The 24,768-nt window shown below is 53.4% G+C and overlaps 2 protein-coding genes across 6 annotated transcripts; both read left to right on the forward strand.

The window, feature by feature from the left end:
- Positions 1–170: 170 nt before the first annotated feature.
- vta1 (vesicle (multivesicular body) trafficking 1) lies at positions 171–5,658 on the forward strand. Its single transcript, XM_077587816.1, has 8 exons — positions 171–480; positions 1,494–1,588; positions 2,478–2,605; positions 2,814–2,889; positions 4,013–4,136; positions 4,747–4,932; positions 4,997–5,098; positions 5,362–5,658. The coding sequence occupies exons 1-8, from the start codon at positions 390–392 to the stop codon at positions 5,505–5,507; spliced, it is 948 nt and encodes a 315-aa protein (XP_077443942.1). The 5' UTR covers positions 171–389; the 3' UTR covers positions 5,508–5,658.
- Positions 5,659–5,693: 35 nt separating this feature from the next.
- adgrg6 (adhesion G protein-coupled receptor G6) lies at positions 5,694–21,670 on the forward strand. 5 transcript variants are annotated; one of them, XM_077587809.1, is made up of 32 exons: positions 5,694–6,127; positions 6,190–6,601; positions 7,298–7,371; positions 8,454–8,801; positions 9,166–9,191; positions 9,282–9,308; positions 9,402–9,681; positions 9,798–9,971; positions 10,456–10,524; positions 10,718–10,780; positions 11,906–13,546; positions 13,852–13,940; positions 14,037–14,089; positions 14,160–14,183; positions 14,250–14,398; positions 14,609–14,720; positions 15,110–15,198; positions 15,264–15,328; positions 15,392–15,528; positions 15,902–16,067; positions 16,826–16,957; positions 17,124–17,240; positions 17,304–17,349; positions 17,426–17,532; positions 17,613–17,740; positions 17,807–18,075; positions 18,378–18,480; positions 18,902–19,049; positions 19,222–19,354; positions 19,610–19,714; positions 20,027–20,170; positions 20,245–21,004. In XM_077587809.1, coding segments are annotated over exons 2-32 (5,046 nt in total). In that variant the 5' UTR covers positions 5,694–6,127; positions 6,190–6,599; the 3' UTR covers positions 20,271–21,004. The 5 variants fall into 5 exon arrangements, with proteins under 5 accessions (XP_077443935.1, XP_077443933.1, XP_077443934.1 ...); XM_077587807.1 differs by having other exon boundaries at positions 9,166–9,308; positions 20,245–21,670; XM_077587808.1 differs by lacking the exon at positions 19,222–19,354 and having other exon boundaries at positions 9,166–9,308.
- The last annotated feature ends 3,098 nt before the right edge of the window (positions 21,671–24,768 follow it).

Consider the following 24,768-nt stretch of genomic DNA (forward strand, 5'->3'; position numbering starts at 1 on the left):
TATTCTTCAAGTTGCCAATGTCACAATTTGTATTCTCATCTCGCTTTGCAGTAGGCTTTGGTCTGGGACTATCCCTATCCAATATGGCCGCCGCGCCCGTCCCACTCAGCCGAGTTTCCGCCGAGCGAGCGCCGGCCAATCGCGTCTTCTCTTCCTGTCCGTGGCGGACAAAACGCCGAGTGACGTCACTGGAAAGACACGCGGAAGTGAAAGGAGCACTGGCGTCTGCGTTTGAATAACAACAAGAGGCAGACGCAGACGCAGACGAAAACTGAGACGAAGACGATAACTAAGACGACGACGATAACTAAGACGAAGACGATAACTAAGACGAAGACGAACGAGAGAGAGGAGCAGCAAGTCCCTCGAGCGTCTTGCTATCGGACGCCATGGCGGCACCGGCCCAGCTCAGAGCCGTCCAGCACCACCTGCGAACCGCGCAGGAACACGAAAAGCGCGACCCGGTGGTGGCGTACTACTGTGAGTGTCACGCTAGCTTAGCCCATGGGCTAACTTTTTTTTCCCTCCGGGTGGGGTTACCTCAGCTGAGTAGCGACTAGCGTCTCACCTGCGCTTTCACCGGCTCGTTAAGCTCATTTACAAGGGTCGCGTGCGACCTGTATATTTCAAAGCCAATGCTTGGCAGAGTGGCAATTCAACTCCGTCACGTGATTAGCCGTGCCTTCAAGTTAGCCAAGGGTCTTCGCGAGCATCTTGACGTCGAAGCATGACGTAGTTCAGAGACAATTCCAATTGCATCGACTCCTCTTCAGCGAGTCGGACACCTGAGCCGACCTGTCTGACGACGTTGTTGTCGCAGGAGAGGAATGTACCTCAGTTGGCCGGACTTGAGACGCGTTGACACTTTTCGCTGCCGAAATCCGGGAAACTGTAACGGACATGTTTTAATAAAACATGTCCGTTACAGTTTCCCGGATTGTTTCTCGCTCGGACTTGCTTGCACATTGAACATTTGAACATCTCAAGCAGCAGTAGTTGCGTGGGGGTTCGGCAAGAACCGCTCGAAAATCGGACCGCGAGGTGTCGACGGCCGCCGCCGCCGCTCACGGTTCGACCTGGTTCGTGCCGTGTTTGAGCGTCTAACGCAGGGGTAGGGAACCTATGGCTCGGGAGCCACATGTGGCTCTTTCGATGGGTGCATCTGGCTCTTCGCTAACCTGTGAGCTAAAATATGGAACGTCCAGTGCTGCTTTAGTCTTCTTTTGCATTAGACTCTGCTAGAATGCATACTCTCATTGACTAGCAACTGCATAAGAATGTTGTCAAAAGTATTCTATTTTTTCCACTTTAAAAGTGGTGAAATTACTCAAATAAAAGACACCCATTTACATGTATTTTGACTTTTAAATTCGGAGTATGGCTCTCAAGGAATAACATTAGAAAATATGAATTGTTTATGGCTCTCTTTGGCAAAAAGGTTCCCGACCCCTGGTCTAACGCAAAGGCATCTGTGTTTCCACGACTCCTCGCAGGTCGCCTCTACGCCATGCAGAACGGGATGAAGCTGGACAGCAAAACTCCAGAGTGCCGCAAGTTCCTGGTCAAGCTGATGGATCAACTCGAGTCGGTCGGTCTCTCGTCTCCTCGCGTGGCACTAACTCCCCAACGCTCTTCCGGGATGTTTCGGATTCCCCGAGTCAAAGCTCAAATGAAAAGGGAAACGGACGAGGGGAGCCCACGTTTATGAAGCCATTGGTCGTTGTGGGCGAGCGCCACATTTCCAGCCTCGCAAGGTTTCCAAGTCCTCCCGTGTTAAGCGGACGACGGAAGGCCGCGAGCCAACGACAGTGCGAGCTGTAGTCGACGCGCGCGCGCGCGCACGCAGCTGCTCTTCATTAATGTCACACGTGCGGCGAATGGAAACATCTCCCGGCAGGAAACACGCATCCGCCGCTTTCATCTTTGTCCTCCAGCTGCGCCGCTCTGGTCACGGACACGCTAAATATGTCCACGTCACGTTCGCCCGTCCAGAGTGTCAAAGTACAGTCCGTTAGTCCGACGCCTTTGCGGCGCGGAAGGCCGCCGGTCATTTCCGGGGAGAGAGGGCCCTCATTATTTCTATTTTGCGTGCCGTCGAAAGGTGCAAAAGCCGCAGAGGCGCGCAGACGTCCTCCGATCGACGAGCCGATGTTGTTTTTCATTTTGACCCTTTGGTGGCGAAACGCCTCCCATGTTTTACAGAAGAAAAAAAACCCTCTCGTCCAAAAGATCATTTCCCGTAGCCGTTCAAACTGGCCCGTAGGGAGCGCAGAGAGCTTCTCCATTCCTAAGGGTTTTCCTTTTGGGTCAAGGTGCCTTACTCGGCAATCCGTTAAAAGTCCAACATTTCTACCGCTCCCTCTACTGTCCACGTGGCGTCTCCTTGAGCCCGCGACGGTCACGCAAAATAATTGCAGGTCGCCGGACCGGCGCGCTTGCCGCTGACAGACTTTTTGTTGTTGTTGTTGTTGCCTCAGATGAAGATGGAGCTGAGCGACAATGAGTCCATCAGCCAGGAAGTGGTGGGTAACGCGCACATCGAAAACTACGCGCTGAAGTTGTTCCTGTACGCCGACGACGAGGACCGAGCGGGCCGCTTCCACAAGTACGTTTGCGCTCTGGGACGGCGGGCGCTATTCACCGGGCCAAAGAGTTGGCCCAGGGTTGAACGCCGGCCGGCATTGCGATTGGGTCCTAACCTGACCCGAATCGAGGAGGGTCTTTTATCCCACGGGAATGAAGAAAAGTGGGTCCGTGAAGCTCGTGGCCTCCGCCATCTGACGCTGGCCCCGACGTGTGCTTGTTGTGTTTAGGAACATGATCAAATCCTTCTACACGGCCGGTCTCCTGCTGGACGTCCTCTCGGTCTTTGGGGAGCTTTCGGACGAGGTGAGGCGCCGTCGTCGCGGCCGTTCTTAACCGCGACGGTTGAATAGCCGGGGGGACGGGCCGGGAAACGCCTTGTGTTGTTACAATGATTATTGCCATAACGCCAGAGTTAACAAAGGCTTCGTCCAGGGACGCATTCTTCCTCAAAAACAGTCGCTTATCTCTTGCCGGTGACTTTGGGACACCAAACAAAAATGGTTCCGTTACTGGTTCGGTCCATAAAAAAAAAAAAAATCAACCCAAATGCTAATGATTGTAATCCAAAGTAAAAATAGAAGTTTGCTATTGTTTTACCAGACATAACCAGACGCTTTTGTGGTGGAAATCCAAGGTTTGCTTTTGAGCGCTTGGAATGTTTCAGTTTGATATATTTAATAAGGGACAGCAATTATTAATGAACATTGTCATGTTAATGGACATATATACGTAAATATGCAAGATTGTAGCCGAGGGCTAATTACCATCTTTAGTCCCTTGTGTAAATTGAAGATAAATGATGACACACTAGACACACACACAAGTAGCACAGTTTTAGACGGTGTTGTGTTCGCAATCTTATTGGTCTAACAGCTAGGCTTTACGTTGATCGGCCAAGAAGTTCAGAGACGGGAGTTCACGTATGGTCATTGGTATTGAGTCCCAGGTATGCGCACGGACCCACGGACATAGAAGGTGCTTTGGCTAATTTGGCACTCTTTCTGAAGGGAACTACACAGTCACCTGTAGAAGCAGCTCTTGTTGATCTTTTAGAATTTATTACTTATTATTTTTACAATTTCTTGCAGTGGAGCAGGAGCTTTGTGATGGAAGAGTTTGTCAACTAAGGTGGCATCTCCATATTTAACAGTATTTTAAAGTTTTTTATTTTTTATTTAACAGGTGTTTTTTTTTTTAATATCTGAAAGAATACTATTGTCCGGGATTTGAACGAATGCCCGTTCATTTTATAATCTGTAAATATTCTATTTGCATCCAATGAATTGCTCTGTTCTTAATACACCCATTAGTTGTAGCACTCCCATTTTAGCTGCCTGTTTTGACTACCTGTCATGAGTGAACACGCAACGTCGACTCAAGTGGTGCCTTTTTTTGTTCCTTTTTTGTGCGGGCGGGTTCCTGGCAGAACGTCCAGCACAGGAAGTACGCCCGCTGGAAGGCCGCTCACATCCACAACTGTCTGAAGAGCGGAGAGACGCCTCAGGCCGGGCCCATCGGCATGGAAGACCTGGACCAGGACCAGGAAGCAGGTGGCGCACGCTGATATCGCACGCACGCACACGCTCGCACGCACGCACGCACAGACGTACGCAGGCACGTCAATGCGGGAGAGTCTGGCAAAGACAATTAGCCGAAGAGACGTGCGCGCAAATTACGGGAGAGAATGGCACCTCTGCTTCCTTCCCGGCGGCACTTGAAAGGCTAACGTTGCGTGTACCCGTGATCTAGAATCCACGCTGTAGCTAGCTAGGGCTGCCATTTGGGGTTTCATTTATGCTAGTGAAGAATGTAGCCAGTGAGAATGGCGTGGCTGCAGAAAGTGAGTCTCTGGCAGGCATTGCAGCCCTAACCTTCGTCAATTAGATATACGTCCTACATTTTTTGATGTTTCGTCACTTGGACGGGGTTTCCTATCAAAGCGTTTCGCAACCGGACATTTTTGGAAGTAGCGCTACCGCCGTAACTACTTTCATCCGGGACAACGGAAACAGGCTAATTGGGAATGGATGGAGTTTGCCTTGCATTTCCGGGTAAACTCCTGAAATTCCCGAGTAGTCGGCAGTTCTGCCGTTAGCCCGCTGCACGGCCGTTCATCTTTTTCCTCTCCTTTTCACCCTTCCACGCATGCGGTCGGCCAAGACGGCGACGAAGGCTTCTCGGGCCTGGGCTCCTTCCGCGGGGGAGGCGGGAATTCCTTTCGGGAGCCCGGAGCGCACGGAGGCCCTCCGCCGCCACCGGCCGAGGGCGCCCCGCCGGGACCCCGCTCCGCTTTCAGCGACGTCCACGTCCCCCCGGGAGCGCACGCCCCCGCCAACACGCCGGCAGGTAAAGGCGCCGCGATCCCCCGCCATCGCCGGGGTCTAACGTCACCGTTGGCTCGACGCCGCAGACGCCGTCAAGCCGGTGCCCACGCCCAGGAGCGCGCACGCCGCCCCCGAAGCCCCCACCGAAGCCTCCGCCGAGCCGGCCCTCCTCCGCGATCGGCGGCAAGGTCAGCAAATTGAGCATTTGAGTGAAAGTTTGAATGAATGCGGCGTCTTCCAAAATGTACTTTTTGGAAGGTTCTCGGCAAAAGGCCACGGCTAAGGCCGCCGTCGGCCAACGGTAGGCCCGCCTCCACCCACGCGCTAATATAAGCGGACAAAGGTCTGGTCTGGTTTTCACCGGAAGCGCGCCCCTGCGTCGGCCGCGAAAAAAGCTGCGCTTAGGGTTAGCCTTGCCCCATCCTGACCAGGTGTGGCCTGCTCCCCACAGGTGACGTCCACCTTTCGGCCGAGGACTTCACCAGGGCGCAAAAATATTGCAAGTACGCCGGGAGCGCCCTCCAGTACGAGGACGTCGCCACGGCTGTGCTCAACCTCCAAAAGGCCCTGGTGCTACTCACCACTGGAAAAGAATGATACCCCCCTCTCCAAAAGAAAAAAAGAAAAAAAAGAAAGGGGCCTTTGTCCTCGGCGCGGCCAGTCGCGCGTCTGTCCGCGCCATCTTATCAAACGTGCACGCCGGCTGGCCGCCAGGAGTCACGGCGGCGATCGTAACAATGGCCGTCTGTGTCCGGCCCCCTCCATCCTTTCTCGAGCGCCGTGACTCCCCAACCGCGGGGGGCGCCACCCTCATTTGCCTCTTCCTGGTGACGGGCCCATCTTCTCTCCCGGCCGAACGTGGACAAGCGAGCTCCAAAAAAATTCCACCTCTGGTTGGCCGGACGCAAGAGCGCTGTAATCTAGCGCGCCGAGTGCTTTCATGGGCGTCCTGCTCACGTATGACTGGCTTTGTCCCGTTCTCCTTTGAGATGTTTATTTTCCTGCAGTGAACCCCAATAAATCCTCTTCAATCTTTGGCTGTGGTATGGATTCCCGAATGGCAAATAAGCGAGCGATTTGTTGCTTCCGTTCCGACTCCGTCAGTCGTTTTTTGGTGCGGTCGAGGTGAATAGTCTTCCCGGACGTCACTTCCCTTCCATCCGTGCAAATTGGTTGCGGGGATAACGAGCCGGGCCTATTTCCAAGACAAACGGAGGGTGAGTGACCCAAAACTTTCCAGCTTTCTCAGGTGATTTGTCTTTTTTCCCGTTTTGTACAGGCAAAAGTCGGCCCGTGAAACGGTAGATTGCCGTGGATTGAAAAGCGAGCGCACGGCAGAAATTCCCTTCTTGATTGGTACGGCGTCAGGTGTGCGCCGACTGTGCTAACGGAGCTCTGACGGCGCCGGCTCGAGGCCAGCCAATCCGATGCGCCTGGCAGGCGCCCCGGAGACCGCCTCTTCCTCTCTCTCCCTCGGCCCCCTCCCCACTTTTTCCCCACCTCAGCTCGGCTGTGTTTTGTGTGTGTGTGTGTGTGTGAGAGAGAGAGAGAGAGAGAGAGTGCGCACCCCTTTAGGGTTTGGACTGAAGAGCGGAGCAGAACGTTTTGGAGGAAAAGAAGAAAAAGCCAAGGAGAAGGCAACATGCCGTTTGCGGGCAAAATGTCGACGTGGGACGGAAAGCTTCTTTAATGTGAGTTACAGGCTTTTCTTTCCTCGCCGTCTTTGTGGGAAAGTTTTGTCGCCATCCGTCCGATTGGCCGCCGTTCTCCTTTTGACCTTCCGCGAGTCCCAGCTCTTGTCGACTTTTTGACTCCAATTCCGTAGCCAAAGGGTTTGAATGGAACCGTGTAGCTTATGCTCAGATGGTGAATCATTTGCATAAGAAAATTTTTCAGATGACAAAAAAAAGAGTACCCCCCCCCCCCTTATCTCAGCTCGTCAAATGTCGCACCACTCTTTTTTTTTTTTTTCCCAATGTGAGGAAGAAATACGAGTATAAAATTCCAAAGGATCCCGAAAGAATGACATCCAGGGATATAAGGGATGTATATACGTATTTCCTAGTTGCCCTTTGACCTGGCCCAATTTCCAAACGAGGTCGCAGCCGCCACTGCTTTTCAACTTTTGAATCCCGATCCCAAATGCAAATGGCTGATCTTGCTGGTATCGCTGGGGACCGTGAGTAGCCCTTGGCTGTCAATCATGTCTCCCTCTGGTGGGCAGGCGGGCGGGGGTTGGGGGGGGCGACCTGACAAAGAAGACTTGTGTGGGCTCGCCAGCGAGCGCGTCACATCGTTAATATTCATCAAAGGCGGCGTCTCGACGTCATTGTAATCGGGCAGATGAATACCACCGACTAACGCGCGTCTTCCTTTCCTGTCCCCAGGGCGGCGCGGCGCACAGTGGGCGGAGTCGTAAGGCTCGCCGTGATCCTGATGTGGGCGGGGCTTCGCCTCCACGGTAGGACCGTCACCTCAACCGGCCACGGAACACGTAGACGCGGCGTACGCGGCGTACGTAGGCCCCGACATCTTTAGTTGCCCATTTTTCGAAAAGCATGTCATGGACAAAGTGATTTGGCAAATGCCCCAACTAGCCACCAGCCCAGGTTCAAACCCAGACTGCAAAACCCGCGTCATCAGCCAGAAAAGTGGAATTTTTAACTTTGCGTCCTCTATGGCTGACGGCCACCGACCGGCGTGCTTTTAGGAAGTCGCTCGCGAGAAGAGTTCTGTTTACCTATTCAAACCTACCGAGTCCGCAGGCGCACGCACGCACGCACACGCACGCACGCACACGTCGGTGTACGTGTGTAATATATTTTCCATACACTCGCAGCAGCCTCTGGCCAAGTACGCTCGTAAAGTTCCCAGCGGTCCCAACCGCAAGCCCCCCGCCCCCCTTCTTCCCATACGAGCAGCATTTTGTGTGTGTGTGTGTGTGTGTGTGTGTTTTTTGTAGAAAGAACATAGGCCACATTGACACACGCAGACACACAATCGCTCTCCTCACTCATGCTCCCCAAGGAGTAGGAAGTTCCACCCCCTGGCCAGAGAGCTGGATGTTGCATTTTTGGGGGAAGCACTCCTCTGACAGCGTAGTGACGTCACTCTGACCGACACGGGCGCATTCCTTTGGCAGCCGCTCGCCGACACGTTTCCCAAAAGGCCCCGCCGCGCGCCTTCGGGACGAGGCGTTCGATGCCGGTTTTCCCGGGTTAACCAGGGCTAACCCGCACGGCCCGTGCGGCCTCCACCGGCGCGTGTTTTTGCTGCCACAAAACAAGGTTCAGCTTAAACCAGCACACGCAGGCGCGCGCGCACACACACACACACACACACACACACTTTAGCACATTAGGGTTTATACAGCTCGTAGCAGAAGAAGACGCTGGTGTTTAGCCCTCGTCTGGAGGGTCGATTGGCGTCTCGCTTGACGAGCTGGAATACGTTCCACGCAGTCCGGCAGCCTACTCCGCCGTCCGCTTTCTTAACGCGCCTTCCATCTTTGTCTTCACGTCCGCTCCTTTCCACGCGCCACAGTTCTCGGGTGCGAGCGGTCCGAGTGCGGAGGCGATCGGACGGAGGCGGAGGGAGCGCTGACGTCGCCCTGTTACCCGCAAAACTACGGCAGCTCCGCCAACTGCCGCTGGAACCTGCGAGCGCCGCCGGGCTTCGCCGTGCAGATCTCCTTCCGGGACTTTGAGCTGGAGGAGGCGCCGGGATGCATCTACGACCGCCTGGTCGTCGGCACGGGAAGCGGCGAGGTCAAATTCTGCGGTCTGACGGCCGCCGGCCTCGTGCTCAACTCCAGCGGCGACGCCATGGAGCTCCGCTTCACTTCCGACTTCAGCGTTCAGAAACGAGGCTTTAAGATCAGCTTCAGACACGGTAGGCGCCGCCGCCGCCGCCAATCTCTCTCCGCCCGTCGCCCGACCCCCGGAAATGTGGCGTCGATGGCGAGACCTCGGTGCCCGTCGGCGCGATTCGATATTCTGACGATTAACGCGCTGGCGGAACCGGAACCATATAGGACGGTGGAATCCCGGAAGTGAACCCGTAATCCCGCTCGTGACCGAGTGCCAGTAGCGGTGACCGTTTTCGTCTCTCTTTTTTTCTATCGCCTAATGTCTTCCGTCTTCTTTGCCGGCTCGCATCCTCATTTTGGTCCCGGTGCTATCCGCTCCCGTTTTGATTTTGATTTGCTCCCTCGCTCGTCTCCACCCACTTTCCCCCTAACCCTAACCCTCGGCAGTGGCCGTGGCGTTGAGAAATCTGAAGGTGAGCGTTCCCAGCGACGATGTCCGGGCGGCCCGAGTGGCGTCTTCGGCGCTCGTGCCGACGCTTCGTCAACTGACCCTTTGCTTGGAGATGGAGCGCGCCGGGTCGGCGCGGCAGGTGAGCGTCGGGGCCGACCGGCCGCCGCGGTCGGGAGCCACGTCCCCGGGAATGCCACGTCTCCTAACGCGGCGGCGGCGGTCTACGCCCCAGGCGGAGTGGATCTTCACGTACGCCGACGCGGACGGAGTCCCGACCTTGGCGCTCGGCGCGGAAGACGGCCGCGTGGTGCTGGTGCTGGGGGGCGCCACCTGCTCGCTGGACTCTGTCGTGACGCCGGCCGACTGGACCTCGTCGATGAGCGGCCTGTGCTTGCTGTGGGAGTCGTCCGGCGGCCGCCTGGACGTCTACTTCAAGGGCGAACATAGGACCAAGACCTGCTCGGACTCGGCCGGGCGCTCCGTCTCGGGCGGCGGCACCTTTCGCCTGGGAGGTGCGAACGCCGGCGCCGAGACGGTCCTCGACGGCCCTATCGGCGGCGCTCCCGTTTTCGAGCCGTTTGAAATGAGCGTCGCTCGGCACGCTAAGGTTGGCCGTCGTCCGCATCAGGGCCGAGCGGCTTTGGTGGCAACGTGTACAACGTCCGCCTGTGGAACTACACCATGACGGCGGGGCAGCTGGAGGCGCTGGCCTGCCACGCGGCGGGAAATGTCATCGACTGGGACAACGGCTTTTGGGACGTACCGCCCGCCTCCGCCCGGACGGACGCCGCCCTCAGCTGCAGTGAGTGGCTCTCCGGCGCCTCTTTTTGGCTTGGTGGGCTCCTCCGAGTGGACCTTTGTGCCATCTGACTTTTCTCTCCTCTTTTTGCACTGCCGATTCTCTGGCTCGGCTCACACGCTCGATTTGTTTCTCTTGAGTGTCCCCGGTCTTTTTGCTTTGTCTCTAGCCGTCGTCTCCCGTGGCTTCCGTTTCTGTCCAAAATCTCTAGGGTCTCTCCTTTCTCTTTGGCTTCCTCCTTGTCTTAGTTTGATATTTCTCTCGTCTGTTTTCGACTCTTCCTTCCATTCCGTTTCACAACCTTTGACTTTTTTCCACGGTTGTTCCCCCCCGGGTTAACCCTTTGCGGTGAGGCTTGGCGGCGAGCCCGACCCCTCAACGGCGAGCGGAAATAGCTTGAGGCATCGGTGATACGTCGGTTAGGTTGATGTGGGAAAGTGCCGTGGGTGGTGTCGCGCGATGACCCTTGGCTTCATTGGCTTTTCAGGCGCAACGCCGGCGAGCGACGGCACGCTCCACGCCAACTGCGGGCGGGCCCGCCAGGAATGTCCATCAGGTAGAAATTGAAGCCGCCGAGCCGCCGTCCGTCCGTCCGTCTGGCCTACTCGGACCTCGCCGGCCCCGTCCGCCCTAGACCCCGAGCGTCTATGTTTTGTGCTTGCGCGCGCATGCCACGAAGATGAAGTCGTGACGGTCACCCTCCTTGTCTTGTCTTGTCTCTCCTCTCCTCGTCACGTCCGTTCCCGCAGCCGCTTCCTCTCCCGCTGATGCCACTAACATCATCCATGCTACTAATGCAACAAACGCCAAAGGTAGGTGGCGCACGAAAGCACTCACTCACTCACTCACTGACTCACTCACTCCCCCACTCCTTCGGTGCGACGCCACTTCATCAGCCCTCATCCGCTGACCTGACCTTTCATCCCTTCCCTTTTGCTCTTTGCGTTGACAAGCCTTTTGTCTTTCCTGGCTTTTTTTTACCATTTTACAACTACTTATTTTTATTTTTTTTGTTTGGTTTTTAGGGCATCCACTTTTGCCGACGTAAATTCTGTGTCAGCACAACCTTCTTTTGGCGTAATATTAGGCAATTAAAAACATGACATGACTTCTTTTTGCATCACTTGAACCGGAAGTTGTTCAGGGTAAGCAGACATCAACTTTTGGTGACATTAGGGCAGCAGTGTGGAAAAAAATTGAAAACATTTTGGAGGTTTTTGTGATTGCTAATGATAAAACTTTGATCAGAATGTCTATTGTTAGTGGGCGTCATAGTTTTAAATGAAAAGATTTTCAGATGGTGCTGTCCGTTGAGATTTTTTCAATGCAGAAAGTGTGCCGCAGCTCCAAAAAGGTTGGGAAACACCGTTCTACGCGTCGGCCGGCGGTATCCATTGTGCGCGCCGTAACCCCGCCATCCGAAACGGAAGGCAAATGTGTTCTGCCGATTGTCCCGTGGCGTGTTTTGTGCATTTTCCTCACCTTTTGTTGTCCTTCCCGGCCGAGCTTTGTGCATTTTCCTCTTGTTCCTTGCCCTTCCCAGACCTTGCCCATGCTCACATTCTGCTTCTTTGCTTACATCTCAAGTATTACCATTCCAGTTCATCTCCACATACATATTGGCAGTTGGCCCGTGTTCATTGCCCGACACCATCCTACGGTGTTGTCGGGCTTATAGGGATTAATTTCAAGAGAGTTGAGGCGCTCAAACCAGTAGAGTTTTGCTGCCACCTTCCCATCCATTACTCGGTGAGTTTTGCAACGAAGAAGAGGTGGGTTGTCACCTCTTCCTCGCCACCCACCTCACACACTACAATGTTTATGAAATTGCCATCGATGATCGCGCTGATAACCTTTGTGGCCTGGCACTGTTTTTACGTGGGCTGTTGTTTCCTTCCTGTCACGTGTGCACGGCCGGCATCTCCTCCTGGGATCAGCGCCTACGAAGCAGGACGTCCCGCCTGTTAGAGAACGCCGCCAACTGGGACCACCGCCCCTTCCGAGGCCCCGCGTACACCTCGCCTCCTCACGCCGGTCGGCGTCCTTTCTGTCGCCGGTCCCCACGCGGTCCGCAAAGACCGTTGCCTTTAGTTTGCGGCGGAGGCGTGCCGGCGTTTCTGCTTCCGTCGCCCCCAAACTTCCTCCTCGGGAGAAGCGCCCCTCGAGGCAACCGGGCCCCCCTCAAAGATCGGAAGCCGCACCCTCTTTAGCGCTGGGTCCACCGTCGCCTGGCCGACGGCCCTTCCTGGCATTGATCTCCACGCCGCTGATCTCGCGGGACGGTCGGCGGCCGGGCGGTCGGCGGCCGGGCGGTCGGCGGCCGGGCGGACGGCGGCCGAGCCTTCCCGGGCCCGGCGGGCAACGGCCGCGGGCCACGGGACTCCCGGCGAGGTCCGCCACGCTCGGCGACAAGCCCGTCGCGTCTGGTTCTCACTCCGACGGCGTCTCCCCGAGAACGGGACGAGCGGACTTGGGAACCTCCGCTGTTTGGAGGATGACGAGCGACGGCTCCCCCGTCCGGACCGATAGAGCGACTTCTGAACAATCTTTGGCTCCGCCGCGTGGGCTGACGTCTGTTCTCCGCGCTTGGACCCCGAAAAATGCGGCAGGGAGCTCGTCGGCTCCTCCGACGTTGACTCTTGGTTCCTCAGTTTGGAGCGCTCGCCATCCGACGCGCGCAGGCCTCTTGGTGACTTCTACGGCACCGCCGAACGAGAAGTGGGGAGTTTTTCTTAGCCTCCGTCCCCAACGGGCCTTTTTCGCTCCGTCCTTTGATTGGCCATCGGTGACGACGAAGATGACGGAGCCGGCGACGAAGATGACGGAGGCGGCGACGACGACGGAGGCGGCGGCGACGACGGAGGCGGCGGCGACGACGGAGGCGGCGGCGACGACGGAGGCGGCGGCGACGACGGCGGAGGCGGCGGCGACGACGACGACGGAGGCGGCGACGACGACGGCGGAGGCGGCGACGACGACGGCGGAGGCGGCGACGACGGCGGAGGCGGCGGCGACGACGACGGTCAGCTCCCCTTGGCTGTCTTACGCCGTGACCGTCGCTGAGACGGAGCCCCCGTCCACGCACACGACCAACCTTCCATTTGACAACGAGCTTTCACTTTTGGGCTCCTCTCCCCACCCGCCTCTTCCACATTTGAGGCCGCCGCATCCTCAACGTCCTGGCGTACCACCTCGTGGTCAGGCGACCGGATCTTCGCCTCTCCACATTTCTCCTCGTCACGCGACCTTTCCGCTCCCTGGTTTGAGTGTCCTTTCTCCATTGTCACGGCCTCTTCCTAATTGGACTCCTCCGCGTCATCATTTGACTCCAGCCCTTCCTCATTGGACTCCTCCGCCGGGTGGAGCCGCAACCCCTCTTCTGAGCCCACTCCCCCCACGCACGGGTTCTCCGCTCGTGCCCGCTCCGACATCGGCCACGCTTCCCCCGAAGAACTTTCCTTCATGTCGGTCGGCAAACACCGGACCCTCCTCCGTGGCGCGCCCTCCCGCAAACGGCGTTGGCGCGGGGGTCCGGGGGGCGTGTCCTCACAAGCACGGCCACGACGGGACCAGGGACAGTAGGTCGACCTGACCGACTGTAATCACGAGAATCAAAAATCAATCTTTGGCATGAATATCTCCCTCCCTGTTAATTGGTGCTTCTCGGCCGTCGTGGCGGGCGACAATCGCTTGAAAGCGGTGGGGCTTATCTGCTGTTGCTGGTGGTAGCTGGCGTTTGCAACCGATGAATTGGTTTTGTGATCCTTTCTCCTTTTTTGTAGCCAACCTAGGAGCAACTCTCTTTCAATCACACAATCACGTTGGAGTTGAAGATGAGACTTGTTGAAAAAGATCAAATGTTGTTCTTCCGCCTTGTGCACAGAGACCACGTTCTACAGACTGGCCGTGGAGGTGCGTGACCGGAGCTCCGCCATGGCCGCAGTCGACGTGGAGGGAGCGCTGACCTCTTGGGTAGGGTTGGCGTTTTGGCCTCGGACAGCGCAGGTTGCGCAGCTTTTGCAGCTTTTGCAGCTTTCACGGCAAACTACCCTGTGTTTGCGTCCTAAGCTGAACGAGACCTTGGGCAACTGGACGAGCGACGCCTCCGCGGTCCGGCTCAGGTGAGTCGCGGCTCGTCAAAAGACGGAATAACCTCGCGCTAGCGTCAGGCTAACGTTCCGCTTCCCGCAGCGTCCGGCTCCAAGTCGGCTCCAGGTGAAAGCCCCCGTCTGTCAGTTTCGTGGGCGCGGTCGCAAACGTCGAGCTTGCGGTGTCGCGCAGCTTTTTCTGCGGCGCCCTGCTGCGCCATCGCGCCGCCGACGACATCGGCGACGTCGTCGAGGCCGTCAGGGACAGGATCTTCGGCGCCGCCCCTCGTATCGGCGCCGGCCTGGAAGTCCACGCTCCCACGTTACACGTCAGCCCCTTGGGTAACGACACCAAATGGCGCTGACGTATTTGACTTTTCTAATGTTTTAGAAAAAAAAACGTCATTGTTCTTTTTCAAGAATTGATACTTTTTTAAAATCCTGATTTCTCCCTACAGTTTTTTTCCTGTTACTTGGCTTTTATAGTGACCTGTAGCTTTTTCCATCCCATTGACAGATAACGGTCTTTGCTCTTGTTTGTCGCCTCGTCAGAGCACTGTCCGGAAGAGCACTCTGTCCACTATCGCTGGCCGCAGAGTCGACCCGGCTCGGCCCACTTTCTCCCTTGCTTCCCCAACAAGGAACGGAGCGCCACCCGCAGCTGGTAACGTCCTTATTAACCCACACTTTCCATTTGAGGAGATTTTTTTTTTGACAAAAGTACAATGTGATGTGTACAAAAGTATGAAATACGGAATGTATTTCACTAGAGAAGCAAGAAGTCGAGCCTTTAGCGTCAGTTCTTTCCAAATGTTTGTGCTAGGCTAACAAGCGCTACTTGCCAGTAATATCTTCCTTCTCTTATTAGTTGATGCGCCTATGTAGACTTGGCCTTATTGGTATCTTTCCCACCAATTTCATCCAGGCGCAAATAGGGGAAAGTTCAAGTTAGCTGGTGTCATGTTTGTACTTGTTTTCACGCCTGTCACTGCTGCACGGAAATGAAGTCAAGTGGGGCTTTTCCCCTAACTTTCTCTCCCCTTAACCCCCCAGTTTAATAAGTTTTGGCAACTTTTCAACGTTCTGGTCAGCCGCCGACTTCAGCAACTGCACCGACATCGACGCCATCCAGGTGTCGGCAGGTAGGTCGGACGAGCCCCGGCCCGCCGGTCCGTCGCTAACGCTTCCGTTCCGTCCCGGGCCGCAGACAACGCGGCCGAAGTGGCCGCGCAGCTGGCCGCCATCGCCGACAATCAGCTGTCCCGGGAGGAGGTGAGTCGGCCCCGCCCTCCCTCGCTCTGTCGGCGCCTACGCTCGCCCTGGTTTTATCCTCAGGTGTCCAAAGTGGTGGACAAAGTGCAAGAGATCGTGGACGTGGCCAACATCAACAGCAGCTTGGCCTCCGCCGTGGTGGCCGTCATCTCCAACGTGATGAGCAGCCCCCACGGCGCTCTGGCTCACGCCTCAGACAGGTAGCTAGCCCGAGCGGCTCCATGGCCGGCCAGTGGGATTTTGGCGTCGGGCCCGTGTCGCCGCTGAGAATCTCTTTTGGAATACACCAAAATACACCTAACCGCGTGCGTATTGATCACGTGGCTACAGAGACTTGACTTTTTCCCCACACTTGATGGAGCGTGATGCGGGTACTGCTTTTTTGACAGCTTGAATGTTAAAAGCATTCTCTTTCGGTGCCACTGGTGTCATTTGATGAATGTTTATCCTGTGTTTGGGTTCACCCTACTATTTAGTTCTTGCTTCCAAAAGCCGAAAGAAACGTGCGCGCACACGCGCACACGCACACAAACTTGATTTTCTTTTAATATAGGCACGCTGTCTTCTTGACAGGGCCTTGAAGGCAGTGGATCATCTCTTGGGCAAGTTACAGTTTGAAGGTTCCAGCGTCAGCATCAGGTCCAAACGCCTGGCCTTGGGAGTGTCGGCCTTCAATCCTTCCGTCTTCAACGGGACCTCCTTCAGCGCTTTTATCCCGACCAATGCCAACGATCCACAGGTGCAAAGCCGTGTTCTCCAGATATTCCCAAATCTCTGGAAATAGATACGTTAATCCTCCAGTAGCACTGCTGACTTGACAACCTCTCCCGTTTTTTTAATTTTTTTTTTATCAACTACTGAGCTTTTCTGGCCCCCCAGGTAGATGTGTAACCCTACGGGTAGTATCCAAAGCATTGGCGGGTTCTTTTTTTTCCCCTATGGCCTTTAGGTCATAAAAACAGAAGCCGCTATAATATTCAATGACAATTCAATTAGCGTCTAATCAAACTAACATATCAAAGCACTGCAAAACATTCAAGTCGTTATGCACGTACGTTATTTTTTGGTCCAAAGAAGTCGGTAATGTTTGGCTGAAACAGATCTTTTGGCAAAAAAAAAAAAACCCAGGCATTTGCCCATGGAAATGTTTGAACTCTTCTATTGACGGAAAACCCTTGGTTTTCAAGCCTATGTGGAGTTGATCCAGCATTTTTCATGACTGCAATAAGAGAGATGAGGAAAATGTTGGTCATATTAAATGGAGACATTCCAGACTGTACCAAATTGGTCATAATAAGCAGCTGGTGATATTATCCGTGGTCCAAGTATAAGTGGCGCCTACTGTATATACATACACCCACACACACACTTACTTACTATACTTACCCGACCTTGGGGTCCTTTTCTAAGCCCTCGGGTATTTGATGGTGTTGCACTCCTCATCTTGAGATTTTGACCATTGATTGATGCAAGCCTCTCTGGCCCCCTGACTTTCAGATCGCCTTCAAATCAGAACTAAGGAATCCTCTGGCACGAATCACGCTCCCGCCCTCGCTGCCATTGGGGTCAGAGGATTCGTCGCTGACGCGCATCAACTTTCTCTTCTTCACTACTGCCAGTCTCTTTAAGGTCACACTTCAACTCATCCACCCACGTGTCTCTCGCGTCAGTTTGGTGGCGTTTGCCCGTCGTGTTTGTCATTTCCCGGAAGGAGTGGGCAAATCGAGTGCAATCACTTGCTTTCTCGGGTCAATACATCTGTGGATTTTTCAAAATTGTACCCTTGCCACCTCAGATGGAGCAGGACGGCCGGGCGCTGGTCAGCTACGTGGTGGCCAGCAGCGTAGGAAACCGCAGCATCAGAAACCTGAAGGATCCTGTTGAGATTCACATCGCTCATCTGTCCCCTCAAGTCAGTTTTTCGAAGCCCCCGTAGCCCCAACTTTTGGATTCGTCAATGTTGTTCTCCTTTCAGAGCGTCCTCAGTCCAGTCTGCGTCTTCTGGGACTTTGGCATGAATGGTAAGAGGACTCAAATGTGGGGGCGGTGTATGTTGACGTACGTGACTGGGCTCTGACCGCGACGCTTCTCCGCCAGGTGACTCCGGGGGCTGGAACGGCGCCGGATGCCGCCCGTCCAAGGAATCCGGCGTCAACAGGACGGTTTGCCTGTGTGACCACCTGACGCACTTTGCCGTCCTCATGGTGCGAGTACGGCCGAGACGAGGCGAGGCGCCGAGCGCCGGCTGGCTAATCACATTACCCCAACAACCCCGCCCCCTCAGGACATTTCCGGGGTGTCGCCGCACATCGACCGGCATAACAACCGCATCTTGACCTTCATCACCTTTGTCGGCTGCGGCGTGTCGGCTGTTTTCTCGGCCGCCACGCTGCTCACGTATGTCGCCTTTGAGTAAGTTGCGCAGCCCCGCCCCGCCCCGCGGCGAATGTTTGCCCTTCCCTGAGCGCCTTTTTGCAGGAAGTTGCGTCGAGATTACCCGTCCAAAATCCTGATGAATTTGAGCGCGTCGCTACTACTCCTCAACCTGAGCTTCCTGCTCAACGGCTGGTTGTCGCGGCGAGGCGACGAGGCGCCGTGCCTGGCGGCCGCCGCCCTCCTCCACTACTTTCTGTTGACGTCATTCACGTGGATGGGCCTGGAGTCGGTGCACATGTACATCGCACTGGTCAAAGTCTTCAACACTTATGTGCGCAGATACATCCTCAAGTTTTGCCTACTGGGCTGGGGTGAGTTTTGGACCAACTTCTCTCCTCTATCGTATGAACAATCCTGGCTTAAATCATGTGAAGATATCAATACAATGTGGTCACGGGGAATGGACCAAAGTCTTCCCAAGCAGAGCTGTTTGAAGATATCTTTTGGAGATATCTACAAATTCAAGTGGCAACCTCCGTTTTCTTTTTCTAATATCGTTCAGCCCCAGCTCCTATGGTCACCGGTCCTAATAGTCCTCTGGCGGCGGGCTCACGGCGGGGTCCGCGGTCCTAATAGTCCCGGCGGGCTCATTCATCCTTTCTCTGGCCCGCAGGCGTTCCGGCCGTGCTGGTGGGCTCGGTCTTGGCGGTGGATAAACACTCCTACGGATCTTTGGAGTACGGAGGCGGAACTTTTGCCGAGGGATCGTCGCAATTGTGAGTAGTCAGATGGGCCCGGTGGCCTGCGTCCACGCAAAATATCTCCTTTGGGCTCTCGCCGCTGTCATTTCCCTTTGTTGGCTCCTGCCTCGGGCGCATACTACATATACTACGTGGGCAGGCATCATACGCTGTCACTGAAAATCACATCCAAACAAGGTGGACAAATGGCGGCATTGAGAAGTAGTGAAAAGCACCTTCCCTCCAATCGGAGAAAGAAATCTGCCGCAGATTAGACTTATGTTCTCTGTTACGGGGAGCCATCTTTCGGGGTTTCCCGATGAGTTTTAGCCCAGCCAGTGTTCATGTAGACGTGCAAGAGTCTTAGCGCATATAGAGACGCGGGAAGGTAGGACAGCGCAGCACTTCATCCTGCTCCCGTTCACCGAGAAAACGTGTGCGTGTGACGGGGCCTCAGCTGCTGGATCCGGAAGGCCGTGGTGTTCTACGTGGTCTGCGTGGCCTACTTCTGCCTCATCTTTCTCCTAAACGCGGCAATGTTTGCGGTGGTCATGCTCCAGATCTGCGGACGCAACGGCAAGCGTTACCGAACGTTAAAGGAGGAGGTACGTGTAACCAGGCAGCCGTCTGTCTGCCAGGCAGGCAGGCAGGTTGTCGCCGGGGCAATTGACGTCGGCCGAGCGAGCGTGCGGTGCTCGCCCGCACGCCCGCACGCCCGCACGCCCGCACGCCCGCTCTCTCTATCTTTCTCTCTCTCTCTCTCGCTCGCTCTCCCAGGTGTTGCGTAACCTCCGCAGCGTGGTCAGCCTGACTTTCCTGCTCGGGATGACATGGGCTTTCGCCTTCTTTGCCTGGGGGCCGGTCAGCCTCGTGTTCGTCTATCTCTTCGCCATCTTCAACTCGCTGCAAGGTGACCGCCTGTTTTCAAAATACGCACCGCGGCCACTTTTTTTGCTCACTCTCTCCGCCCGGCGGGTAGGTCTAACGTTGTGCTTCCCTGACATGAGCTGTCGCTGGGCTACGCTTTGAACTGTTAAAATTGATCTTAAAGTTGGAATGCCATTAAAACCGCCGCCCCCACCCCTGCTCACGTTTGGTCCGGTCGTCGTGGCTACGGTGACAAGCGCGACCCGTGACCCGTTTTGTCCGATCATCTCGCCGGCAGGACTCTTCATCTTCCTCTTCCATTGCGCTCTCAAAGAGAACGTTCAGAAGCAGTGGAGACGCGCGCTTTGCTGCGCTCGCTTTAGACTCGTGGACAACAACTCCGGTAAGCTGCCGAGCCCTCTTGCTGCACGTCGACGTACGTCGTCGTACTCGCCTCCCAGGTTTCGGCTTTTAAGAGCCGGCGCATTGCGTCGGACAGCCGAATCTACCCCGGCGCCGTCAGACGACACGCTACTACGCTAAAGCCGAGTAACCGGAGACGTAAACAAAAGCCCAAACGCTAGAAATGTGGCTGTAAACTGGCACGTTAGTCGCTTCATTTTATCTTTGGCGGAATAGCCACGATGAGGAGGATGTAGAGCAGTGACACGGATGTCGGCGAGCGCTAACCTCACGGGAACTAACTGTGCGGCAGACTGGAGCAAAACGGCTAGCAACAACACCAAGAAGGCCACCTCTGAGCAGGCGGCGCCGTCCTTGTCATCGGGCTCCTTTGCGTCCAGCGCCGCCAACTGGACGGCCAAGGCCAAAGTCACGCTCACGCCTTTCATCAACGCAGGTGCGTGTGCGCCGCAACACCATGTCCCGAACCCGTTACCTGCGAGTTTTATCAAATCAGCTTTGTGTCATCAGAAAAGGCCAAGGTGGAGCCCATCTAGTCGCCACGCTCATCCGTTGCTCGCACGATCGTCACTGTCCCGTGTTCCGACCGCCCCCCCCCCTACGTTGCCGCTACCAGAAACTGCAAGTTGACGTCACGTGCCGCCGAGGCTCGAGGAACGGCCCGCCCCGTGTGGGCGGACGGTGAGGGCATTCTGGGACAGCATCGCTTGACATGCCGCAAACAAAAAAGAAAGACCCATTTGTTTTGTAAGGCAGACATTGGTTTGATATGAAGTGCACCTGACAATCGTCAAAGACCGCGCGCAACGGCTCAACAGTGTCATGGCGTTCCAACGGGATGTTTAGCTTTTTATATGAAAATTCCTTTGTAACTGAAACCCACCCACCAATATTCAAATTAACGCCCACTTTGGGCTGCGAGAGAGAGAAAGAGAGTTAGCAAAACATATTTTTTATTTTTACCGCGATGTTGAAGTGTTACTGTCAACACATTTTTTGAACTCTTCAATTTATAAACAAGCAACCAAAATGTTCGGAGCTTATTTACAGTCTGATACCTTTTTGGTGCACGTCATCAAAATTGAGAATATATAGATGAAAAATAACTCACTAAATGTTATCGCTAAACATCGTAATTATACTTGTTTAAGAGGGGCAATGTTGTGATACAACTTGTACGTTAAATTTAAGATAAAGCCCCTACGCCTACGGCGTACAACTGTGAAGCTGCCTAAAATGTCGCGAGAAATTAAACAACCGCATAAAAGTATTTTTATTTTGAAAAACGGGGGATTTTTAAGGTGAACGCAATAAGCTTCCGTAACTTCCTTTTCCTCTACGTCACTCGCGAAAGCCACGATGGGAGCGAGAGTGATGACGAAAAGCTGCGTCGAGTCCACTCACTCACGTGACGCATGTATGTCGGAAGAATTTGGACTGTGCGTCAGTGAAATAACGTGAGTACATTCCATTCATACTAACTCTAAAGTTGGCTATTTTTATCTTTGTGAAAAACAGGATATCGGATTGTAAAAAAATGTTTTATTTCTTCTAATTCGCCATCTATGAACAAAGTAACACATAACTAGTGTTTTAATAGTAATAACATGTGTTTCATAGAAGTAAAATTGGGCGGTGTTGTGTGCACGAGTATACTTCATTACCCGGAAAGCCCTCTTTTTGCCCGCGCATGCGCGTTGTGCGTTTCCTTGTGGAGCAAAGGCAATTCGCCACGTGGGGGACGCCATTTTACAAGTCGAACGCCGTCTCAAGCAGTCGCCGAATGTAAGTTTCATTGTAATTGATTGTTTTTCTCCGTTTTGGCGTATTCTTGCACGTTTATTTGGCGTTAGTATCTTTTGCTGAAACTAGTTTATTATAACTATTCATTGTGACGCTTCGTCGAAATTGTTGAAATAAATGTTAACGTTCCAAACCCCCGTAAGTAAGACTCAAGTTTTGTTCAAAGTGGCGACTATTGGCTCGTTTATTCACTTATATTAGACGTTTTAAAGAAATTCCGTTTTGTTTGGTTGGTCTTTTTCCTTGTGGTATTGGGTACAACTTTTTGCGACTATGGTCAGTGTCACTTGTATTTTTTTTCTAAGTAAAAACTACCGCAGCTCAAATAGTTATGGAAAAACGCTGTTAAGTCTACAGGTGCTTCGGCAGTCCCTTAATCAACGCCACCTGTGGACCCCATCTTTGAATTCGTCTCAAGCTGTCGTCTAATGCAAATTCCTGTGTTCAAAGTGGCGAATATTAGATGTTTTACTCACTCGTATTAGACGGTGTCCTTGTAAAGAAATTCCGTTTGGTTTGGTTGCCGTTGTCCTTGTCATGGTATTAGGTGCTGTTATGAATTATTTATTATAAAAAGTAACTTAAAAGTTTGAGCCATATTTGAAATCTCTTACTAAAGTTTAGTGCCTGTTACTATCTGATCATGGGGTTTGTAGGGTTAGGATAGGCCAGGGGTGGCCAACTCCAGTCCTCGAGAGCCACAATCCAGTCTGTTTTCCATATCTCCCTCCACCAACACACCTGAATCAAATAATCAACTCATCAGCAAGCTGTCCAGAAGCTTGATACCAATCCCGATGATTTGATTCAGGTGTGTTGGTGGAGGGAGATATGGAAAACAGACCGGATAACGGCTCTCGAGGACCGGACTTGGCCACCCCTGGGATAGGCGATAAGTCCTTCTTCACAGCGGTCAGCAATAAATAATTGGTAGAAAATTATTGCAGTATATTTATTGCCATTGGCCATTTAGGGTAAGGTCATATGGTCTCTTGCTTCCACCTTGTGGCCATTTCGGCACAGGTCCCTTGTCGTGGTATTGGGTGCAACTTTTTGTGACAATGCTCACTGCGAACATTTGAATTTGAAATATTTTTTTGGAGGGTTTATTTAATTCTTGTTGATAAAGGTTTAAAGAGAATGACATTGTTAATTTTAAATTGTAAGATTTTCAAATGTTGGTGTGCCTTGTAATTTTTTCAAAGTAAAAAGTACAGCAGCTCTAAATAGGTTGGTAAACACAGGCTTTGTTTACAGGTTCTTCTACCGACCCTTAATCACGTCACCTACGAGTCCAACTCGTCCAATTGATGACATGCGTGCATCCCAGAATGCATGACATATCCCAGAATGCATGACATATCCCAGAATGCATCACGTATCCCTGAATGCAACATGTGGACGCCATCTTTGAAGTCATCAAATGTAAGTTTCTTGTAATTGATTAATGTTTTTTTCCGATGTTAATTGTGTCCGAGCACAAAACTAATTTGAGTGTAAAATTACAATATTGAAGTAATATTAGGAGAGAAAAAAATACATATTATCATGAGATTTACTATGTCGGTGTTTTTTATGTTTTGTCAACCTGAAATAGTTTTGTCTCAAAGGCATCGGCTTTCGTTGACTTGGCACAAAACTGCTTAACGTGGTATATTGCTAGATTTGAATAATATTGAAATTAACTTATCATTTTTTTAAATTAAAATCGTAACATTGCTTATTTTTACATCACTTGAACCGGAGGTTGTTCGGGGTTAGGGTTGGGGTTGGGGTTGGGGTTAGGGGTTAGGGTTAGGGTTAGGGGTTAGGGTTAGGGTTAGGGTTAGGGTTAGGGGTTAGGGGTTAGGGTTAAGGGTTAGGGTTAGGGTTAGGGTTAGGGTTAGGGTTAGGGTTAGGGTTAGGGTTAGGGTTAGGGTTAGGGTTAGGGTTAGGGTTAGGGTTAGGGTTAGGGTTAGGGTTAGGGTTAGGGTTAGGGTTAGGGTTAGGGTTAGGGTTAGGGTTAGGGTTAGGGTTAGGGTTAGGGTTAGGGTTAGGGTTAGGGTTAGGGTTAGGGTTAGGGTTAGGGTTAGGGTTAGGGTTAGGGTTAGGGTTAGGGTTAGGGTTAGGGTTAGGGTTAGGGTTAGGGTTAGGGTTAGGGTTAGGGTTAGGGTTAGGGTTAGGGTTAGGGTTAGGGTTAGGGTTAGGGTTAGGGTTAGGGTTAGGGTTAGGGTTAGGGTTAGGGTTAGGGTTAGGGTTAGGGTTAGGGTTAGGGTTAGGGTTAGGGTTAGGGTTAGGGTTAGGGTTAGGGTTAGGGTTAGGGTTAGGGTTAGGGTTAGGGTTAGGGTTAGGGTTAGGGTTAGGGTTAGGGTTAGGGTTAGGGTTAGGGTTAGGGTTAGGGTTAGGGTTAGGGTTAGGGTTAGGGTTAGGGTTAGGGTTAGGGTTAGGGTTAGGGTTAGGGTTAGGGTTAGGGTTAGGGTTAGGGTTAGGGTTAGGGTTAGGGTTAGGGTTAGGGTTAGGGTTAGGGTTAGGGTTAGGGTTAGGGTTAGGGTTAGGGTTAGGGTTAGGGTTAGGGTTAGGGTTAGGGTTAGGGTTAGGGTTAGGGTTAGGGTTAGGGTTAGGGTTAGGGTTAGGGTTAGGGTTAGGGTTAGGGTTAGGGTTAGGGTTAGGGTTAGGGTTAGGGTTAGGGTTAGGGTTAGGGTTAGGGTTAGGGTTAGGGTTAGGGTTAGGGTTAGGGTTAGGGTTAGGGTTAGGGTTAGGGTTAGGGTTAGGGTTAGGGTTAGGGTTAGGGTTAGGGTTAGGGTTAGGGTTAGGGTTAGGGTTAGGGTTAGGGTTAGGGTTAGGGTTAGGGTTAGGGTTAGGGTTAGGGTTAGGGTTAGGGTTAGGGTTAGGGTTAGGGTTAGGGTTAGGGTTAGGGTTAGGGTTAGGGTTAGGGTTAGGGTTAGGGTTAGGGTTAGGGTTAGGGTTAGGGTTAGGGTTAGGGTTAGGGTTAGGGTTAGGGTTAGGGTTAGGGTTAGGGTTAGGGTTAGGGTTAGGGTTAGGGTTAGGGTTAGGGTTAGGGTTAGGGTTAGGGTTAGGGTTAGGGTTAGGGTTAGGGTTAGGGTTAGGGTTAGGGTTAGGGTTAGGGTTAGGGTTAGGGTTAGGGTTAGGGTTAGGGTTAGGGTTAGGGTTAGGGTTAGGGTTAGGGTTAGGGTTAGGGTTAGGGTTAGGGTTAGGGTTAGGGTTAGGGTTAGGGTTAGGGTTAGGGTTAGG

The sequence above is a fragment of the Stigmatopora argus genome, chromosome 19 (assembly GCF_051989625.1).
Source record: "Stigmatopora argus isolate UIUO_Sarg chromosome 19, RoL_Sarg_1.0, whole genome shotgun sequence".
NCBI classification, from domain to species: Eukaryota; Metazoa; Chordata; class Actinopteri; order Syngnathiformes; family Syngnathidae; genus Stigmatopora; species Stigmatopora argus.